General features: G+C 34.8%; 2 protein-coding genes across 2 annotated transcripts; both read left to right on the top strand.

The window, feature by feature from the left end:
- The first annotated feature begins 5574 nt into the window (after positions 1-5574).
- LOC144852310 (uncharacterized) lies at positions 5575-10343 on the top strand. The gene is made up of 8 exons (XM_078710089.1): positions 5575-6262; positions 6499-6570; positions 6684-7480; positions 7577-8372; positions 8472-8968; positions 9077-9339; positions 9424-9672; positions 9761-10343. The coding sequence occupies exons 1-8, from the start codon at positions 5716-5718 to the stop codon at positions 10290-10292; spliced, it is 3753 nt and encodes a 1250-aa protein (XP_078566215.1). The 5' UTR covers positions 5575-5715; the 3' UTR covers positions 10293-10343.
- A 2516-nt stretch (positions 10344-12859) lies between these two features.
- Positions 12860-17622, top strand: LOC144852309 (uncharacterized). Its single transcript, XM_078710088.1, has 8 exons — positions 12860-13541; positions 13778-13849; positions 13963-14759; positions 14856-15651; positions 15751-16247; positions 16356-16618; positions 16703-16951; positions 17040-17622. Exons 1-8 carry the CDS (start codon positions 12995-12997, stop codon positions 17569-17571), a joined length of 3753 nt encoding a protein of 1250 aa, XP_078566214.1. The 5' UTR covers positions 12860-12994; the 3' UTR covers positions 17572-17622.
- Positions 17623-20193: the final 2571 nt, after the last annotated feature.

Below are 20193 nucleotides of genomic sequence, written 5' to 3'. Positions count from 1 at the left end.
ATTTTTCGAAAAAATTCCTTACTATAGTACAGGAATTTTCTCAAAAAATGGCCATATTTCGACCTTTTTATTTTTTGACATAAATGGTTACTATACGTCTATTAGATGCTTATAACACAATATATGCACATATATAGCAATATTAGTGCATAATAACAGTATTTTAAAAAGTGCGTATTTTGGCCATTTTTCGAAAAAATCCCTTACTATAGTACAGGGATTTTTTCAAAAAATGGCCATATTTTGACCTTTTTATTTTTTGACATAAATGGTTACTATACGTCTATTAGATGCTTATAACACAATATATGCACATATATAGCAATATTAGTGCATAATAACAGTATTTTAAAAAGTGCGTATTTTGGCCATTTTTCGAAAAAATCCCTTACTATAGTACAGGGATTTTTTCAAAAAATGGCCATATTTCGACCTTTTTATTTTTTGACATAAATGGTTACTATACGTCTATAAGATGCTTATAACACAATATATGCACATATATAGCAATATTAGTGCATAATAACAGTATTTTAAAAAGTACGTATTTTGGCCATTTTTCGAAAAAATCCCTTACTATAGTACAGGGATTTTTTCAAAAAATGGCCATATTTCGACCTTTTTATTTTTTGACATAAATGGTTACTATACGTCTATAAGATGCTTATAACACAATATATGCACATATATAGCAATATTATTGCATAATAACAGTATTTTAAAAAGTGCGTATTTTGGCCATTTTTCGAAAAAATCCCTTACTATAGTACAGGGATTTTTTCAAAAAATGGCCATATTTCGACCTTTTTATTTTTTGACATAAATGGTTACTATACGTCTATAAGATGCTTATAACACAATATATGCACATATATAGCAATATTATTGCATAATAACAGTATTTTAAAAAGTGTGTTTTTTGGCCATTTTTCGAAAAAATCCCTTACTATAGTACAGGGATTTTTTCAAAAAATGGCCATATTTTGACCTTTTTATTTTTTGACATAAATGGTTACTATACGTCTATTAGATGCTTATAACACAATATATGCACATATATAGCAATATTATTGCATAATAACAGTATTTTAAAAAGTGCGTATTTTGGCAATTTTTCAAAAAATGGCCATATTTCGGCCTTTTTATTTTTTGACATAAATGGTTACTATACGTCTATTAGATGCTTATAACACAATATATGCACATATATAGCAATATTAGTGCATAATAACAGTATTTTAAAAAGTGCGTATTTTGGCCATTTTTCGAAAAAATCCCTTACTATAGTACAGGGATTTTTTCAAAAAATGGCCATATTTCGACCTTTTTATTTTTTGACATAAATGATTACTATACGTCTATAAGATGCTTATAACACAATATATGCACATATATAGCAATATTATTGCATAATAACAGTATTTAAAAAAGTGCGTATTTTGGCCATTTTTCGAAAAAATCCCTTACTATAGTACAGGGATTTTTTTCAAAAAATGGCCATATTTCGACCATTTTATTTTTTGACATAAATGGTTACTATACGTCTATAAGATGCGTATAACACAATATATGCACATATATAGCAATATTATTGCATAATAACAGTATTTAAAAAAGTGCGTATTTTGGCCATTTTTCGAAAAAATCCCTTACTATAGTACAGGGATTTTTTCAAAAAATGGCCATATTTCGACCTTTTTATTTTTTGACATAAATGGTTACTATACGTCTATAAGATGCTTATAACACAATATATGCACATATATAGCAATATTATTGCATAATAACAGTATTTTAAAAAGTGTGTTTTTTGGCCATTTTTCGAAAAAATCCCTTACTATAGTACAGGGATTTTTTCAAAAAATGGCCATATTTCGACCTTTTTATTTTTTGACATAAATGATTACTATACGTCTATAAGATGCTTATAACACAATATATGCACATATATAGCAATATTATTGCATAATAACAGTATTTAAAAAAGTGCGTATTTTGGCCATTTTTCGAAAAAATCCCTTACTATAGTACAGGGATTTTTTCAAAAAATGGCCATATTTTGACCTTTTTATTTTTTGACATAAATGGTTACTATACGTCTATTAGATGCTTATAACACAATATATGCACATATATAGCAATATTAGTGCATAATAACAGTATTTTAAAAAGTGCGTATTTTGGCCATTTTTCGAAAAAATCCCTTACTATAGTACAGGGATTTTTTCAAAAAATGGCCATATTTCGACCTTTTTATTTTTTGACATAAATGGTTACTATACGTCTATAAGATGCTTATAACACAATATATGCACATATATAGCAATATTATTGCATAATAACAGTATTTTAAAAAGTGCGTATTTTGGCCATTTTTCGAAAAAATCCCTTACTATAGTACAGGGATTTTTTCAAAAAATGGCCATATTTCGACCTTTTTATTTTTTGACATAAATGGTTACTATACGTCTATAAGATGCTTATAACACAATATATGCACATATATAGCAATATTATTGCATAATAACAGTATTTTAAAAAGTGTGTTTTTTGGCCATTTTTCGAAAAAATCCCTGTACTATAGTACAGGGATTTTTTCAAAAAATGGCCATATTTCGACCTTTTTATTTTTTGACATAAATGGTTACTATACGTCTATTAGATGCTTATAACACAATATATGCACATATATAGCAATATTAGTGCATAATAACAGTATTTTAAAAAGTGCGTATTTTGGCCATTTTTCGAAAAAATCCCTTACTATAGTACAGGGATTTTTTCAAAAAATGGCCATATTTTGACCTTTTTATTTTTTGACATAAATGGTTACTATACGTCTATTAGATGCTTATAACACAATATATGCACATATATAGCAATATTAGTGCATAATAACAGTATTTTAAAAAGTGCGTATTTTGGCCATTTTTCGAAAAAATCCCTTACTATAGTACAGGGATTTTTTCAAAAAATGGCAATATTTCGACCTTTTTATTTTTTGACATAAATGGTTACTATACGTCTATAAGATGCTTATAACACAATATATGCACATATATAGCAATATTAGTGCATAATAACAGTATTTTAAAAAGTGCGTATTTTGGCCATTTTTCGAAAAAATCCCTTACTATAGTACAGGGATTTTTTCAAAAAATGGCCATATTTCGACCTTTTTATTTTTTGACATAAATGGTTACTATACGTCTATAAGATGCTTATAACACAATATATGCACATATATAGCAATATTATTGCATAATAACAGTATTTTAAAAAGTGCGTATTTTGGCAATTTTTCGAAAAAATCCCTGTACTATAGTACAGGGATTTTTTCAAAAAATGGCCATATTTCGGCCTTTTTATTTTTTGACATAAATGGTTACTATACGTCTATTAGATGCTTATAACACAATATATGCACATATATAGCAATATTAGTGCATAATAACAGTATTTTAAAAAGTGCGTATTTTGGCCATTTTTCGAAAAAATCCCTTACTATAGTACAGGGATTTTTTCAAAAAATGGCCATATTTCGACCTTTTTATTTTTTGACATAAATGATTACTATACGTCTATAAGATGCTTATAACACAATATATGCACATATATAGCAATATTATTGCATAATAACAGTATTTAAAAAAGTGCGTATTTTGGCCATTTTTCGAAAAAATCCCTTACTATAGTACAGGGATTTTTTCAAAAAATGGCCATATTTCGACCATTTTATTTTTTGACATAAATGGTTACTATACGTCTATAAGATGCGTATAACACAATATATGCACATATATAGCAATATTATTGCATAATAACAGTATTTAAAAAAGTGCGTATTTTGGCCATTTTTCGAAAAAATCCCTTACTATAGTACAGGGATTTTTTCAAAAAATGGCCATATTTCGACCTTTTTATTTTTTGACATAAATGGTTACTATACGTCTATAAGATGCTTATAACACAATATATGCACATATATAGCAATATTATTGCATAATAACAGTATTTTAAAAAGTGCGTATTTTGGCCATTTTTCGAAAAAATCCCTTACTATTGCGCTACAAATAACCCAATGTGTGCTGTAGAATTGGACAATGAATTGAACAACTGATTGACCAATCAGAGCAGCGGAAAGCGTTCCAAAAGTTGAACAATCAGAGCACTGAAAAGTGACGTAAGCAGAGCCTTAGAAAAGTGTTCCAAATGTCGTCATTTTGACCAATCAGAACACTGAAAAGTGACGTAATTAATATCTGACTTCCACAAGTTTTTCACAACACAAACAATGATGAGATTTTGTCCAGATTTACATGCGACAACATCTTTTTACAAATCCTCTAGACTTATTATTATTATTATTAATTTCAAGGCGAATTCTGGTAGTAGCTGTATTCAACTCGAACGTGTACTTGCATTAAATTAAAGGTAAGAGCGAAATTGATTTCATGCATTTAAAGTGTTGATAACTTGTTTGGCCTAGGCCGTGACTATGGCCTAGCAAATGTGTTTGTATGGGTGCCAGCCCCGCGGTCGACGCTAATTCTTGTTGGCGGTCTGCTCTGTGGGGTAAAATGCATTTGCTATTATTACTTCCCTCCCCTAATTACCAATAGGCCTACATATATTTCATAAAGTATTAACAATAACGCATGCCTTTATAGGTTAGTTAGGGTTTAGATATAGTGTCACTCGACACTTACTTTAATTAATGTATTTACTATATAGGCCGCCTAGGCTAGGCTAGATAGAAAGACTTTTTTGGTTGCCATGAATTGTAAGTCAAACCATGGGCTGCGCCTGCAAGGGCTATAGGCCCTAGTAAGATGCTATACTTACTTAAGGCTCCCTGTTATTTTTTTTCTTCAAAACTTATCTACTACGGGTAGTTAGATAGACTAGGCCTAGGCTTAGATTAGTATTTATCGATTTAGTTTAAAGTAAGCTATTCTTCAAAGTTTAATTTATTTAATATTAACAATCCTACTACTACTACTAGTTAGACTAGCCTATGTAGCCTGTAATAGATTTTAGGCCTAACATAATTTTAAACTATAAAAAACTAAATGTGTGCTGTATCAGAATAGCATCCATGGGAAACAGACTAAGCCTTCTAATTGATAGATAAACAATTTAACTTTTATTATAATGATTGTTTAATTAAGTGTAGGCTTCTACTCTTTGATCTAAAGCATTCGTTTAATTAGGCAATCAACTGTATTTGTGGATTTAGATAAGATTCTCAAATAATTTGATTGCATTAAAGGAAGTGCTCAGGGATCAAAGAGTTAATACATACACTGTTTAATAAACAAAGATTATTCAATTTACTCTAATTTATGTTGTAATTCTTTATATAGTTTTGTTAATTGAAAAAAAAACATAATTATTCATATGTAATATTTTCTTAATTTAATTTAGATAAAATAGTTTGTTCTTAGTAGATATGTTTTAATGCTATGTGATTCATTTTATTAATATTTTACATTTAAAGTCTTGGTCTACTATTAATTATTACTTGAGAAATTTTAACCCACAGATATTATATTTAGATTTGATTTTCCTTTATTTACAGCCATTTACTACAACTGCACGGTGCACAGTGGCATTATACGGGTAACATTTTCTTTTATCACATACTTTACTTACATATATTTTTGCCTTTGATCAGTTTTTTTAGTTTTGCAGGTGTTCAATAGACAGTACAGTATGTTAAGACCAACTTTTCGGCGCAGTGAAGAGGGTGCCTTAATTCTTGAAGATACATCTGCTGCTGTAGTATTTAACAGCTTGAGAAAACGACCAACTGGCAAGTGTCTAACTCCTGATGATGTACGCCAAGATGCCTTGAAGGAGGTGTGCAGGCTGGGTGGAAACACCAAAGATGAATGTGATGTGTTGGGCTGCTACAGGTTTCAGCATGGTAAATACAGTGGACAAACATTCAAGTGGATGGTCGAAAATGTACTGGAATATGCAGTATGTTTTGTAATTAAAATGGCTAATGAAATTCCAAGTACAAGTTCACTTAATATCAACAAATTCAACTTTAAGAGGTACTTGGAGTCTTTCCCAGAAGGCAAAGAAGCCATAGCAATGAAAGAAATAAAACGCCTCAGGAAATGCCCAACTAGACAGACATCGTACATACCTGTTGGTATTGAGCTACAAAAGGTTAAGGATGTCACAGATGAAACACTTTCTGGTACTGATGTCTTTGATGCTTCTTTGCAGCCATCAACCTCATATGCACCAGGTAAGACTTATTTCATATTTTGTGTTTTTTGTGCATTTTTTAAATTAATAATTCGAGGTTTTGCATTTTTAGTGCCTGTGTATGTTGTAGGTTTGCTGGGTTTAGGTTTTTTTTTATGCATTCATTTATACTCAATCATAAAATCGTGTTGTTTAAATATATTGCTTTCTAGCATACTGTAGATAGCGAATGAAAGTAGTTTACTGCTAAATATTCTTTAATTTTCCATCTTGCAGCTCAACCAAATACATCTTATGAACCTGTTAGTACTATACCATCCACTACAGAAACTATCAAACATAGTGAAGGTAGTTTATTTCATGTAATTTTAATTATTTTGTTTGATGTTTAAAACTAGAAAATGAAAATTACATAATGTAGTTTAATTAATTATACAATTTTGTCTTGGTTTTTCTTGCAGATTGTCTCATACCAGATAAATGGAAGAAGAACTTGCCCGAGATTGATCAACAGTGGATTTCAAAAACCTTATTCAAGAAATCGAAGAAAGGGACCGCAGAGTTGGATTCAACTAAACTCAAACAACTTTGGTATTATCCACCTCAACCGGATCCGCTCAACAAAAACATACCCATGGCCAACAGTTACTTCGGTCATCGTCTTCTTCTTTGGTTGCCCCGCAAGACTTGGCAGGTCAAGCTGGTCTGCCCTCGGCCAGAATGCAAGAGCTATCCACTAACATCAGGCGGCCTCCATGGAATCGTTCGTCCAGTCCTGGATTTAGACTGCCACTACTTTCTTGCAACAGAACAACTGAGGTGCTCTAACTGCCAACAAAGACAAATTGGCTGGAGTGAAAACATTTTAAAGCAACTTGATTTAGCGCATCGCCTTCAGTTTCCTGTTGTACTTTCGTATCACTTGGCCTGCGACAACCGGGTCCTGCAGCTTCTAAAGTACCGTGGTCTCGGGAACAGTCCATCACAGCTTCGCCAACAAGTCTTAGAACAACACACAAGGCGGTGGAATGAGAGAGTGGCTCTCTACTTAGAAAATTGCAAGAAGTTCTGTGGTTCTCATGATGATTATGTCATTGCTGCTTCTAAATTTGATGAGGTGTCTAAAATGATTCCTGTTCCCACTGTCCAATGGTTCCTCACCATCTACTGCAACGAAGTAATGGGAAGAATCGACGAACTCAAGGCTTCTATCACATCGACGTTCGGAAGAGTGTTGAAGATTGACTCGACCAAAAGGGTAAGTAATTTCTGCAATTTGCTTTTAATTATTTAAATTTTTTTTTGCAGATTGTCGGGAAGCTTTCTTCCTAATAATTATTATATTTTTTTTCAGATTGTAAGGAAGCTAGCCGGTCGTGCATGTGGAACAGGAGCATGGGCAACAAACGTCGGAAATGAGCACGGCCAGGTGCTCATTACAGTCCTGACTGCTGCAGAAGGATGTGGCCTAAACAACATGACAAACGGTATCATTAACCGATATGCTTCGGCAGGCGTACCTCCTCCCGATATTCTCTACGTCGATCGTGACTGCTGCGGTCATTCAAGCATAAGGAAGATGTTCAGCGCCTGGCCTGACATGCAAATTCGCCTGGACATCTGGCACTTCATGAGGAGAATTGCTGCAGCTTGTTCAACAGAATCACATCAGTTGTATCCGATCTTTCTCAAACGTCTTTCCGCTTGCATTTTTGAGTGGAGCGCTGACGATGTTGAACGTCTGAAGCTCGCCAAGCGTGAACAGCTCATTGCAAGCAAGAAGCATTCCAACCCAACAGACGACATCATATTGAAAAACATCAGCAAGAAGGAGTATGCTTTACATTGTCGCAGGACAACACGAGGGACTCGCGAGACTGCCGACCTAATCCGAGAGCTCCTGACTTCCCTCGATGGTGAAGAAGGCCGTGACACAATGGGCGTCCCACTCTTAGACTCCGAACAGACCTGGGATATCTGGAGCTCACAAGAGCGACACATCGCCTGCATCCAGGATCCAGAAGGCATCCCGCTCTACACAAAAACCAGCGAGATGCTTAAGGGTGGAGTTACCTTGCCAGTTTATCGTTGCGCAAGAGGCTCCACTTCTTTGGAATCGTTTCACCTTCACCTTAACAGGTTTATTCCAGGTACAGTATTACTTTTTATTTGGTATCTACCAAATCTTCAAACCTATCTACTGATTTTTGTATAATTTCATAATTATGGATGTTTTATTTTTTTCTCAGGTGAGCGTGCTAGCGACTTACATTTCCAAGCTTACCTGATGGAAGGACTTGTTCGATGGAATGCAAACCGTGCACTAGCTGCTACCCAGTCTGGAGCACCCATCTCCAGTACATATAGTGGACTGCATCAGCATGCTCTCAACATACTGGCAGAGCAAGTGATTGGCAAAAAAGTGTACAAAAGTTTTATCATTCCAAACAAGTACACTGGAGAACTCATCGGAGTGGAGTACCTGTATAGCCAGTCGAACAAAGTACTCGAAACTCAATTTCCTGTCAAAACAGATACCATTAATGATGAAGACTTTGATGAAGAAATTTACACTTTTGATGTTGATGAAGGTTATGATGACAAGACTCAACCTGACTACAAACCACCTAAGCGTTGTTTTAAACCTCGAAATGCTAAAGAAATCTCACCACCCCAGCTGGAGCCCTTGCCTTTATGTGACGGTAATGATGATGATGGTGAAGGAAAAGCAGCCCTTATTGACACAGTGAGTTAAATTTGTATTATTAGCTTCTACCTCACAAATTTTGTTTCTGTTTTGAAATACAATGCACGAGTCTAATAATTTATTTTGTTTTCATATTTTACAATTTAGGAACTTGAGGATTCCACTGGACCGGACAACATTCCAGGCTACGCCAAAGTTGAAGCCCTGGCAGACTACCTTATGCAGTTTAAGGAAGACAGTGGAGTGATAAGTCAAAGTCATGCTGAACATGTCGCAAAGTTGTGGAACAACCTGGATGCTTATGACAAAACCATTAAGCGCAAAGCACGGCATCAAGATTACTTGACGAAAGGCAGGTTCAAGAAAAGTAAAACTACTTCCGTAATACCTGGTGTTGAAAGCACTCGACGGTAAGGCAGTTTCCAGCGTTTTTCACTTTGTTGCATGATGAGTCTTAAATCTAACTCGTTTCTTTGTTGTTTTTTTTTAAAAAGATGCTTCTTAGGTCAGAACACCGGACCAGCTCAGTGGCCGGACTGCAATCGATATATGGAGTGCATTATTACCAAACTGTGTGAAGCGTATCCATCTACCGTATCTATCGAAGGTAAACGTTTCCAGCGCTGGCCGCTCATTACCAAAGGCTACAAGAACATTCGTCGGAAAGTGCTATCGAATGGACACCTGATGTTGTTTGCTAAGCTTCAGTTGATGGAGATAAATCGTACGACACTCATCCAGTGGTGAGTTTTAACTTGTTATTACTGTTATTTTACACTACAGTAAATACATTCAAGTTTTTAAATACTGTGTTTGATTTATTTACAACAGGTACAACAGAACATCAAAGAAGCAAGAGCGGCAAGTGTTGGAATCTGGCATCTCAGCAACAGTACCCAAACTTGTCTCTGATAAAACCCTACTTGAACCTTTAACCAAGCCAGCGGTGCTAAACGTTCATACAAGCGCTCCATCTTTCACATTTGTCCTACCAAAAAACACTTCCGGCCTAGCCTATTTAGGAAACAGACAGTCGATCCCAGTTCCAGGCGAGATAGCAAAACCACCACCATCAGTCCCTGAGGCTAGCAGTACTCGTATTCCTAGAACTACCCTCTTGTACAGAAAACGAGTGGCTAAAGACATATCGGAAGGGAAACCGATCAAAATATACAAACCAAGAACGTCTGCGATTGTGTGCTCAAAGTGTAAGCAACCAAGGTTAAATAAGAACCACACTCAGTACTATGGAAATTGGTATTGTGCTGCAACATCTGATGTGACTTTTGAAGAATGGAAATCGACTATGGTTGCCATCCGTCGCCTTCGTCAAGAGCGGAAAAAAAAGCAGCAACAAGAATGATTCCAAATGATTTTTGTAGCCATGGATAGACTTTTTATACTCTTTCATATATCTTCAATTTTTTTTTAATAATAATAAAAAAAAAAAAAAGTTTTTAATGCTGCCAAATCCAAAGAGCAATGATTAATGTTGTAAATTATTTTGTAATTTTTATAAATTATATTCAGTTTTAATTATTACATTATAATTTACATTATATCATTCATTGCACTTTGTATTTGAAGGTCCCAAGCCCTTACAAAAAAAGCAGAGGGGAAACTTTTTGCAGTTGAGTGTACATTAAATGGTGAATTCTATATTCTTGTCAAGAGTATTTCCTTAGCAGTGTAAATTCTCAAATATTTTATATTTATTTCAAGAGCAATTCCACTACAATTCATTTGAATGTGAATCAAATAATTCCTTCCACCAATTCTAATAATATATTGTGATAATAACTCATACTATAGAGGTTATCATCCAGTAACCTTTAGTTACTCCTCTGACAGTTACACATATCGTATGGTACCATGTGGCCTAGAAAAAAAGCCCCAGACAAAGTTAACGGTAATTTTGTCTCAATTTTTGAAAAAGGCTAACTTAATATCAAACTACTTGGAATATTGTTGGCCAATTAGAAGTCAGGGTGGGTTTTTTAACTAGTTAATTAATAACTAATACAGCACACATATTGTAGTCGAATTTACCGTTTTTTAAAAAACAAAATTCATCTACTATAGTACAAGGATTTTGTTTCGAAAATTGGATAAAACAATGTCGACTTTCTCAACTTTTAACATAAAATTAAAGTCTTATTATTCTATTATTTAATATTTTTATTCATTTAATACATCGATCATGTGATAAACCCCTATTGACAGTTTTTAGTATGCCGGTATTCAAAACAACCTCCTAGATTCTTGGGCCCCATTGGCCAATTGTCCCGTTTCCTCATTATCTAATGACCCAGTCCAATTCAGTTTTAATGACCCCACATGGCTCTGTCCATTTCTTGTCCATTTCTTTTTGCGTTCTTTACCTTTCCGAATGAGAAGATTGAGCTGTACCCTTTGCGCTACAAATAACCCAATGTGTGCTGTAGAATTGGACAATGAATTGAACAACTGATTGACCAATCAGAGCAGCGGAAAGCGTTCCAAAAGTTGAACAATCAGAGCACTGAAAAGTGACGTAAGCAGAGCCTTAGAAAAGTGTTCCAAATGTCGTCATTTTGACCAATCAGAACACTGAAAAGTGACGTAATTAATATCTGACTTCCACAAGTTTTTCACAACACAAACAATGATGAGATTTTGTCCAGATTTACATGCGACAACATCTTTTTACAAATCCTCTAGACTTATTATTATTATTATTAATTTCAAGGCGAATTCTGGTAGTAGCTGTATTCAACTCGAACGTGTACTTGCATTAAATTAAAGGTAAGAGCGAAATTGATTTCATGCATTTAAAGTGTTGATAACTTGTTTGGCCTAGGCCGTGACTATGGCCTAGCAAATGTGTTTGTATGGGTGCCAGCCCCGCGGTCGACGCTAATTCTTGTTGGCGGTCTGCTCTGTGGGGTAAAATGCATTTGCTATTATTACTTCCCTCCCCTAATTACCAATAGGCCTACATATATTTCATAAAGTATTAACAATAACGCATGCCTTTATAGGTTAGTTAGGGTTTAGATATAGTGTCACTCGACACTTACTTTAATTAATGTATTTACTATATAGGCCGCCTAGGCTAGGCTAGATAGAAAGACTTTTTTGGTTGCCATGAATTGTAAGTCAAACCATGGGCTGCGCCTGCAAGGGCTATAGGCCCTAGTAAGATGCTATACTTACTTAAGGCTCCCTGTTATTTTTTTTCTTCAAAACTTATCTACTACGGGTAGTTAGATAGACTAGGCCTAGGCTTAGATTAGTATTTATCGATTTAGTTTAAAGTAAGCTATTCTTCAAAGTTTAATTTATTTAATATTAACAATCCTACTACTACTACTAGTTAGACTAGCCTATGTAGCCTGTAATAGATTTTAGGCCTAACATAATTTTAAACTATAAAAAACTAAATGTGTGCTGTATCAGAATAGCATCCATGGGAAACAGACTAAGCCTTCTAATTGATAGATAAACAATTTAACTTTTATTATAATGATTGTTTAATTAAGTGTAGGCTTCTACTCTTTGATCTAAAGCATTCGTTTAATTAGGCAATCAACTGTATTTGTGGATTTAGATAAGATTCTCAAATAATTTGATTGCATTAAAGGAAGTGCTCAGGGATCAAAGAGTTAATACATACACTGTTTAATAAACAAAGATTATTCAATTTACTCTAATTTATGTTGTAATTCTTTATATAGTTTTGTTAATTGAAAAAAAAACATAATTATTCATATGTAATATTTTCTTAATTTAATTTAGATAAAATAGTTTGTTCTTAGTAGATATGTTTTAATGCTATGTGATTCATTTTATTAATATTTTACATTTAAAGTCTTGGTCTACTATTAATTATTACTTGAGAAATTTTAACCCACAGATATTATATTTAGATTTGATTTTCCTTTATTTACAGCCATTTACTACAACTGCACGGTGCACAGTGGCATTATACGGGTAACATTTTCTTTTATCACATACTTTACTTACATATATTTTTGCCTTTGATCAGTTTTTTTAGTTTTGCAGGTGTTCAATAGACAGTACAGTATGTTAAGACCAACTTTTCGGCGCAGTGAAGAGGGTGCCTTAATTCTTGAAGATACATCTGCTGCTGTAGTATTTAACAGCTTGAGAAAACGACCAACTGGCAAGTGTCTAACTCCTGATGATGTACGCCAAGATGCCTTGAAGGAGGTGTGCAGGCTGGGTGGAAACACCAAAGATGAATGTGATGTGTTGGGCTGCTACAGGTTTCAGCATGGTAAATACAGTGGACAAACATTCAAGTGGATGGTCGAAAATGTACTGGAATATGCAGTATGTTTTGTAATTAAAATGGCTAATGAAATTCCAAGTACAAGTTCACTTAATATCAACAAATTCAACTTTAAGAGGTACTTGGAGTCTTTCCCAGAAGGCAAAGAAGCCATAGCAATGAAAGAAATAAAACGCCTCAGGAAATGCCCAACTAGACAGACATCGTACATACCTGTTGGTATTGAGCTACAAAAGGTTAAGGATGTCACAGATGAAACACTTTCTGGTACTGATGTCTTTGATGCTTCTTTGCAGCCATCAACCTCATATGCACCAGGTAAGACTTATTTCATATTTTGTGTTTTTTGTGCATTTTTTAAATTAATAATTCGAGGTTTTGCATTTTTAGTGCCTGTGTATGTTGTAGGTTTGCTGGGTTTAGGTTTTTTTTTATGCATTCATTTATACTCAATCATAAAATCGTGTTGTTTAAATATATTGCTTTCTAGCATACTGTAGATAGCGAATGAAAGTAGTTTACTGCTAAATATTCTTTAATTTTCCATCTTGCAGCTCAACCAAATACATCTTATGAACCTGTTAGTACTATACCATCCACTACAGAAACTATCAAACATAGTGAAGGTAGTTTATTTCATGTAATTTTAATTATTTTGTTTGATGTTTAAAACTAGAAAATGAAAATTACATAATGTAGTTTAATTAATTATACAATTTTGTCTTGGTTTTTCTTGCAGATTGTCTCATACCAGATAAATGGAAGAAGAACTTGCCCGAGATTGATCAACAGTGGATTTCAAAAACCTTATTCAAGAAATCGAAGAAAGGGACCGCAGAGTTGGATTCAACTAAACTCAAACAACTTTGGTATTATCCACCTCAACCGGATCCGCTCAACAAAAACATACCCATGGCCAACAGTTACTTCGGTCATCGTCTTCTTCTTTGGTTGCCCCGCAAGACTTGGCAGGTCAAGCTGGTCTGCCCTCGGCCAGAATGCAAGAGCTATCCACTAACATCAGGCGGCCTCCATGGAATCGTTCGTCCAGTCCTGGATTTAGACTGCCACTACTTTCTTGCAACAGAACAACTGAGGTGCTCTAACTGCCAACAAAGACAAATTGGCTGGAGTGAAAACATTTTAAAGCAACTTGATTTAGCGCATCGCCTTCAGTTTCCTGTTGTACTTTCGTATCACTTGGCCTGCGACAACCGGGTCCTGCAGCTTCTAAAGTACCGTGGTCTCGGGAACAGTCCATCACAGCTTCGCCAACAAGTCTTAGAACAACACACAAGGCGGTGGAATGAGAGAGTGGCTCTCTACTTAGAAAATTGCAAGAAGTTCTGTGGTTCTCATGATGATTATGTCATTGCTGCTTCTAAATTTGATGAGGTGTCTAAAATGATTCCTGTTCCCACTGTCCAATGGTTCCTCACCATCTACTGCAACGAAGTAATGGGAAGAATCGACGAACTCAAGGCTTCTATCACATCGACGTTCGGAAGAGTGTTGAAGATTGACTCGACCAAAAGGGTAAGTAATTTCTGCAATTTGCTTTTAATTATTTAAATTTTTTTTTGCAGATTGTCGGGAAGCTTTCTTCCTAATAATTATTATATTTTTTTTCAGATTGTAAGGAAGCTAGCCGGTCGTGCATGTGGAACAGGAGCATGGGCAACAAACGTCGGAAATGAGCACGGCCAGGTGCTCATTACAGTCCTGACTGCTGCAGAAGGATGTGGCCTAAACAACATGACAAACGGTATCATTAACCGATATGCTTCGGCAGGCGTACCTCCTCCCGATATTCTCTACGTCGATCGTGACTGCTGCGGTCATTCAAGCATAAGGAAGATGTTCAGCGCCTGGCCTGACATGCAAATTCGCCTGGACATCTGGCACTTCATGAGGAGAATTGCTGCAGCTTGTTCAACAGAATCACATCAGTTGTATCCGATCTTTCTCAAACGTCTTTCCGCTTGCATTTTTGAGTGGAGCGCTGACGATGTTGAACGTCTGAAGCTCGCCAAGCGTGAACAGCTCATTGCAAGCAAGAAGCATTCCAACCCAACAGACGACATCATATTGAAAAACATCAGCAAGAAGGAGTATGCTTTACATTGTCGCAGGACAACACGAGGGACTCGCGAGACTGCCGACCTAATCCGAGAGCTCCTGACTTCCCTCGATGGTGAAGAAGGCCGTGACACAATGGGCGTCCCACTCTTAGACTCCGAACAGACCTGGGATATCTGGAGCTCACAAGAGCGACACATCGCCTGCATCCAGGATCCAGAAGGCATCCCGCTCTACACAAAAACCAGCGAGATGCTTAAGGGTGGAGTTACCTTGCCAGTTTATCGTTGCGCAAGAGGCTCCACTTCTTTGGAATCGTTTCACCTTCACCTTAACAGGTTTATTCCAGGTACAGTATTACTTTTTATTTGGTATCTACCAAATCTTCAAACCTATCTACTGATTTTTGTATAATTTCATAATTATGGATGTTTTATTTTTTTCTCAGGTGAGCGTGCTAGCGACTTACATTTCCAAGCTTACCTGATGGAAGGACTTGTTCGATGGAATGCAAACCGTGCACTAGCTGCTACCCAGTCTGGAGCACCCATCTCCAGTACATATAGTGGACTGCATCAGCATGCTCTCAACATACTGGCAGAGCAAGTGATTGGCAAAAAAGTGTACAAAAGTTTTATCATTCCAAACAAGTACACTGGAGAACTCATCGGAGTGGAGTACCTGTATAGCCAGTCGAACAAAGTACTCGAAACTCAATTTCCTGTCAAAACAGATACCATTAATGATGAAGACTTTGATGAAGAAATTTACACTTTTGATGTTGATGAAGGTTATGATGACAAGACTCAACCTGACTACAAACCACCTAAGCGTTGTTTTAAACCTCGAAATGCTAAAGAAATCTCACCACCCCAGCTGGAGCCCTTGCCTTTATGTGACGGTAATGATGATGATGGTGAAGGAAAAGCAGCCCTTATTGACACAGTGAGTTAAATTTGTATTATTAGCTTCTACCTCACAAATTTTGTTTCTGTTTTGAAATACAATGCACGAGTCTAATAATTTATTTTGTTTTCATATTTTACAATTTAGGAACTTGAGGATTCCACTGGACCGGACAACATTCCAGGCTACGCCAAAGTTGAAGCCCTGGCAGACTACCTTATGCAGTTTAAGGAAGACAGTGGAGTGATAAGTCAAAGTCATGCTGAACATGTCGCAAAGTTGTGGAACAACCTGGATGCTTATGACAAAACCATTAAGCGCAAAGCACGGCATCAAGATTACTTGACGAAAGGCAGGTTCAAGAAAAGTAAAACTACTTCCGTAATACCTGGTGTTGAAAGCACTCGACGGTAAGGCAGTTTCCAGCGTTTTTCACTTTGTTGCATGATGAGTCTTAAATCTAACTCGTTTCTTTGTTGTTTTTTTTTAAAAAGATGCTTCTTAGGTCAGAACACCGGACCAGCTCAGTGGCCGGACTGCAATCGATATATGGAGTGCATTATTACCAAACTGTGTGAAGCGTATCCATCTACCGTATCTATCGAAGGTAAACGTTTCCAGCGCTGGCCGCTCATTACCAAAGGCTACAAGAACATTCGTCGGAAAGTGCTATCGAATGGACACCTGATGTTGTTTGCTAAGCTTCAGTTGATGGAGATAAATCGTACGACACTCATCCAGTGGTGAGTTTTAACTTGTTATTACTGTTATTTTACACTACAGTAAATACATTCAAGTTTTTAAATACTGTGTTTGATTTATTTACAACAGGTACAACAGAACATCAAAGAAGCAAGAGCGGCAAGTGTTGGAATCTGGCATCTCAGCAACAGTACCCAAACTTGTCTCTGATAAAACCCTACTTGAACCTTTAACCAAGCCAGCGGTGCTAAACGTTCATACAAGCGCTCCATCTTTCACATTTGTCCTACCAAAAAACACTTCCGGCCTAGCCTATTTAGGAAACAGACAGTCGATCCCAGTTCCAGGCGAGATAGCAAAACCACCACCATCAGTCCCTGAGGCTAGCAGTACTCGTATTCCTAGAACTACCCTCTTGTACAGAAAACGAGTGGCTAAAGACATATCGGAAGGGAAACCGATCAAAATATACAAACCAAGAACGTCTGCGATTGTGTGCTCAAAGTGTAAGCAACCAAGGTTAAATAAGAACCACACTCAGTACTATGGAAATTGGTATTGTGCTGCAACATCTGATGTGACTTTTGAAGAATGGAAATCGACTATGGTTGCCATCCGTCGCCTTCGTCAAGAGCGGAAAAAAAAGCAGCAACAAGAATGATTCCAAATGATTTTTGTAGCCATGGATAGACTTTTTATACTCTTTCATATATCTTCAATTTTTTTTTAATAATAATAAAAAAAAAAAAAAGTTTTTAATGCTGCCAAATCCAAAGAGCAATGATTAATGTTGTAAATTATTTTGTAATTTTTATAAATTATATTCAGTTTTAATTATTACATTATAATTTACATTATATCATTCATTGCACTTTGTATTTGAAGGTCCCAAGCCCTTACAAAAAAAGCAGAGGGGAAACTTTTTGCAGTTGAGTGTACATTAAATGGTGAATTCTATATTCTTGTCAAGAGTATTTCCTTAGCAGTGTAAATTCTCAAATATTTTATATTTATTTCAAGAGCAATTCCACTACAATTCATTTGAATGTGAATCAAATAATTCCTTCCACCAATTCTAATAATATATTGTGATAATAACTCATACTATAGAGGTTATCATCCAGTAACCTTTAGTTACTCCTCTGACAGTTACACATATCGTATGGTACCATGTGGCCTAGAAAAAAAGCCCCAGACAAAGTTAACGGTAATTTTGTCTCAATTTTTGAAAAAGGCTAACTTAATATCAAACTACTTGGAATATTGTTGGCCAATTAGAAGTCAGGGTGGGTTTTTTAACTAGTTAATTAATAACTAATACAGCACACATATTGTAGTCGAATTTACCGTTTTTTAAAAAACAAAATTCATCTACTATAGTACAAGGATTTTGTTTCGAAAATTGGATAAAACAATGTCGACTTTCTCAACTTTTAACATAAAATTAAAGTCTTATTATTCTATTATTTAATATTTTTATTCATTTAATACATCGATCATGTGATAAACCCCTATTGACAGTTTTTAGTATGCCGGTATTCAAAACAACCTCCTAGATTCTTGGGCCCCATTGGCCAATTGTCCCGTTTCCTCATTATCTAATGACCCAGTCCAATTCAGTTTTAATGACCCCACATGGCTCTGTCCATTTCTTGTCCATTTCTTTTTGCGTTCTTTACCTTTCCGAATGAGAAGATTGAGCTGTACCCTTTGCGCAGGGATTTTTTCAAAAAATGGCCATATTTCGACCATTTTATTTTTTGACATAAATGGTTACTATACGTCTATTAGATGCTTATAACACAATATATGCACATATATAGCAATATTAGTGCATAATAACAGTATTTTAAAAAGTGCGTATTTTGGCCATTTTTCGAAAAAATCCCTTACTATAGTACAGGGATTTTTTCAAAAAATGGCCATATTTCGACCTTTTTATTTTTTGACATAAATGGTTACTATACGTCTATAAGATGCTTATAACACAATATATGCACATATATAGCAATATTATTGCATAATAACAGTATTTTAGAAAGTGCGTATTTTGGCCATTTTTCGAAAAAATCCCTGTACTATAGTACAGGGATTTTTTCAAAAAAATGGCCATATTTCGACCTTTTTATTTTTTGACATAAATGGTTACTATACGTCTATAAGATGCTTATAACACAATATATGCACATATATAGCAATATTAGTGCATAATAACAGTATTTTAAAAAGTGCGTATTTTGGCCATTTTTCGAAAAAAATCCCTTACTATAGTACAGGGATTTTTTCAAAAAATGGCCATATTTCGACCTTTTTATTTTTTGACGTAAATGGTTACTATACGTCTATAAGATGCTTATAACACAATATATGCACATATATAGCAATATTATTGCATAATAACAGTATTTTTAAAAATGCGTATTTTGGCCATTTTTCGAAAAAATCCCTTACTATAGTAGGCTACAGGGATTTTTTCAAAAAATGGCCATATTTCGACCTTTTTATTTTTTGACATAAATGGTTACTATACGTCTATAAGATGCTTATAACACAATATATGCACATATATAGCAATATTATTGCATAATAACAGTATTTAAAAAAGTGCGTATTTTGGCCATTTTTCGAAAAAATCCCTTACTATAGTACAGGGATTTTTTTCAAAAAATGGCCATATTTTGACCTTTTTATTTTTTGACATAAATGGTTACTATACGTCTATTAGATGCTTATAACACAATATATGCACATATATAGCAATATTAGTGCATAATAACAGTATTTTAAAAAGTGCGTATTTTGGCCATTTTTCGAAAAAATCCCTTACTATAGTACAGGGATTTTTTCAAAAAACGGCCATATTTCGACCTTTTTATTTTTTGACATAAATGGTTACTATACGTCTATAAGATGCTTATAACACAATATATGCACATATATAGCAATATTATTGCATAATAACAGTATTTTAAAAAATGCGTATTTTGGCCATTTTTCGAAAAAAATCCCTTACTATAGTACAGGGATTTTTTCAAAAAATGGCCATATTTCGATCTTTTTATTTTTCGACATTAATGGTTACTATACTCTATAAGATGCTTATAACACAATATATGCACATATATAGCAATATTAGTGCATAATAACAGTATTTAAAAAAGTGCGTATTTTGGCCATTTTTCGAAAAAATTCCTTACTATTAGTAGGCCTACAGGGATTTTTTCAAAAAATGGCCATATTTCGACTTTTTTATTTTTTGACATAAATGGTTACTATATGTCTA

Source organism: Antedon bifida, chromosome 9 (genome assembly GCF_963402885.1).
Source record: "Antedon bifida chromosome 9, ecAntBifi1.1, whole genome shotgun sequence".
In the NCBI taxonomy this organism is placed as follows: Eukaryota; Metazoa; Echinodermata; class Crinoidea; order Comatulida; family Antedonidae; genus Antedon; species Antedon bifida.
This window is presented reverse-complemented; position numbering and strand designations above follow the sequence as displayed.

Coding starts and splice junctions, on each gene's coding strand:
- LOC144852310 (XM_078710089.1), top strand. CDS start 5,716: ATGTTAAGACCAACTTTTCGGCGCAGTGAAGAGGGTGCCTTAATTCTT. Junction 7,481..7,576: donor AGATTGACTCGACCAAAAGG/GTAAGTAATTTC, acceptor ATTTTTTTTCAG/ATTGTAAGGAAGCTAGCCGG. Junction 8,373..8,471: donor CCTTAACAGGTTTATTCCAG/GTACAGTATTAC, acceptor TTTTTTTCTCAG/GTGAGCGTGCTAGCGACTTA.
- LOC144852309 (XM_078710088.1), top strand. CDS start 12,995: ATGTTAAGACCAACTTTTCGGCGCAGTGAAGAGGGTGCCTTAATTCTT. Junction 14,760..14,855: donor AGATTGACTCGACCAAAAGG/GTAAGTAATTTC, acceptor ATTTTTTTTCAG/ATTGTAAGGAAGCTAGCCGG. Junction 15,652..15,750: donor CCTTAACAGGTTTATTCCAG/GTACAGTATTAC, acceptor TTTTTTTCTCAG/GTGAGCGTGCTAGCGACTTA.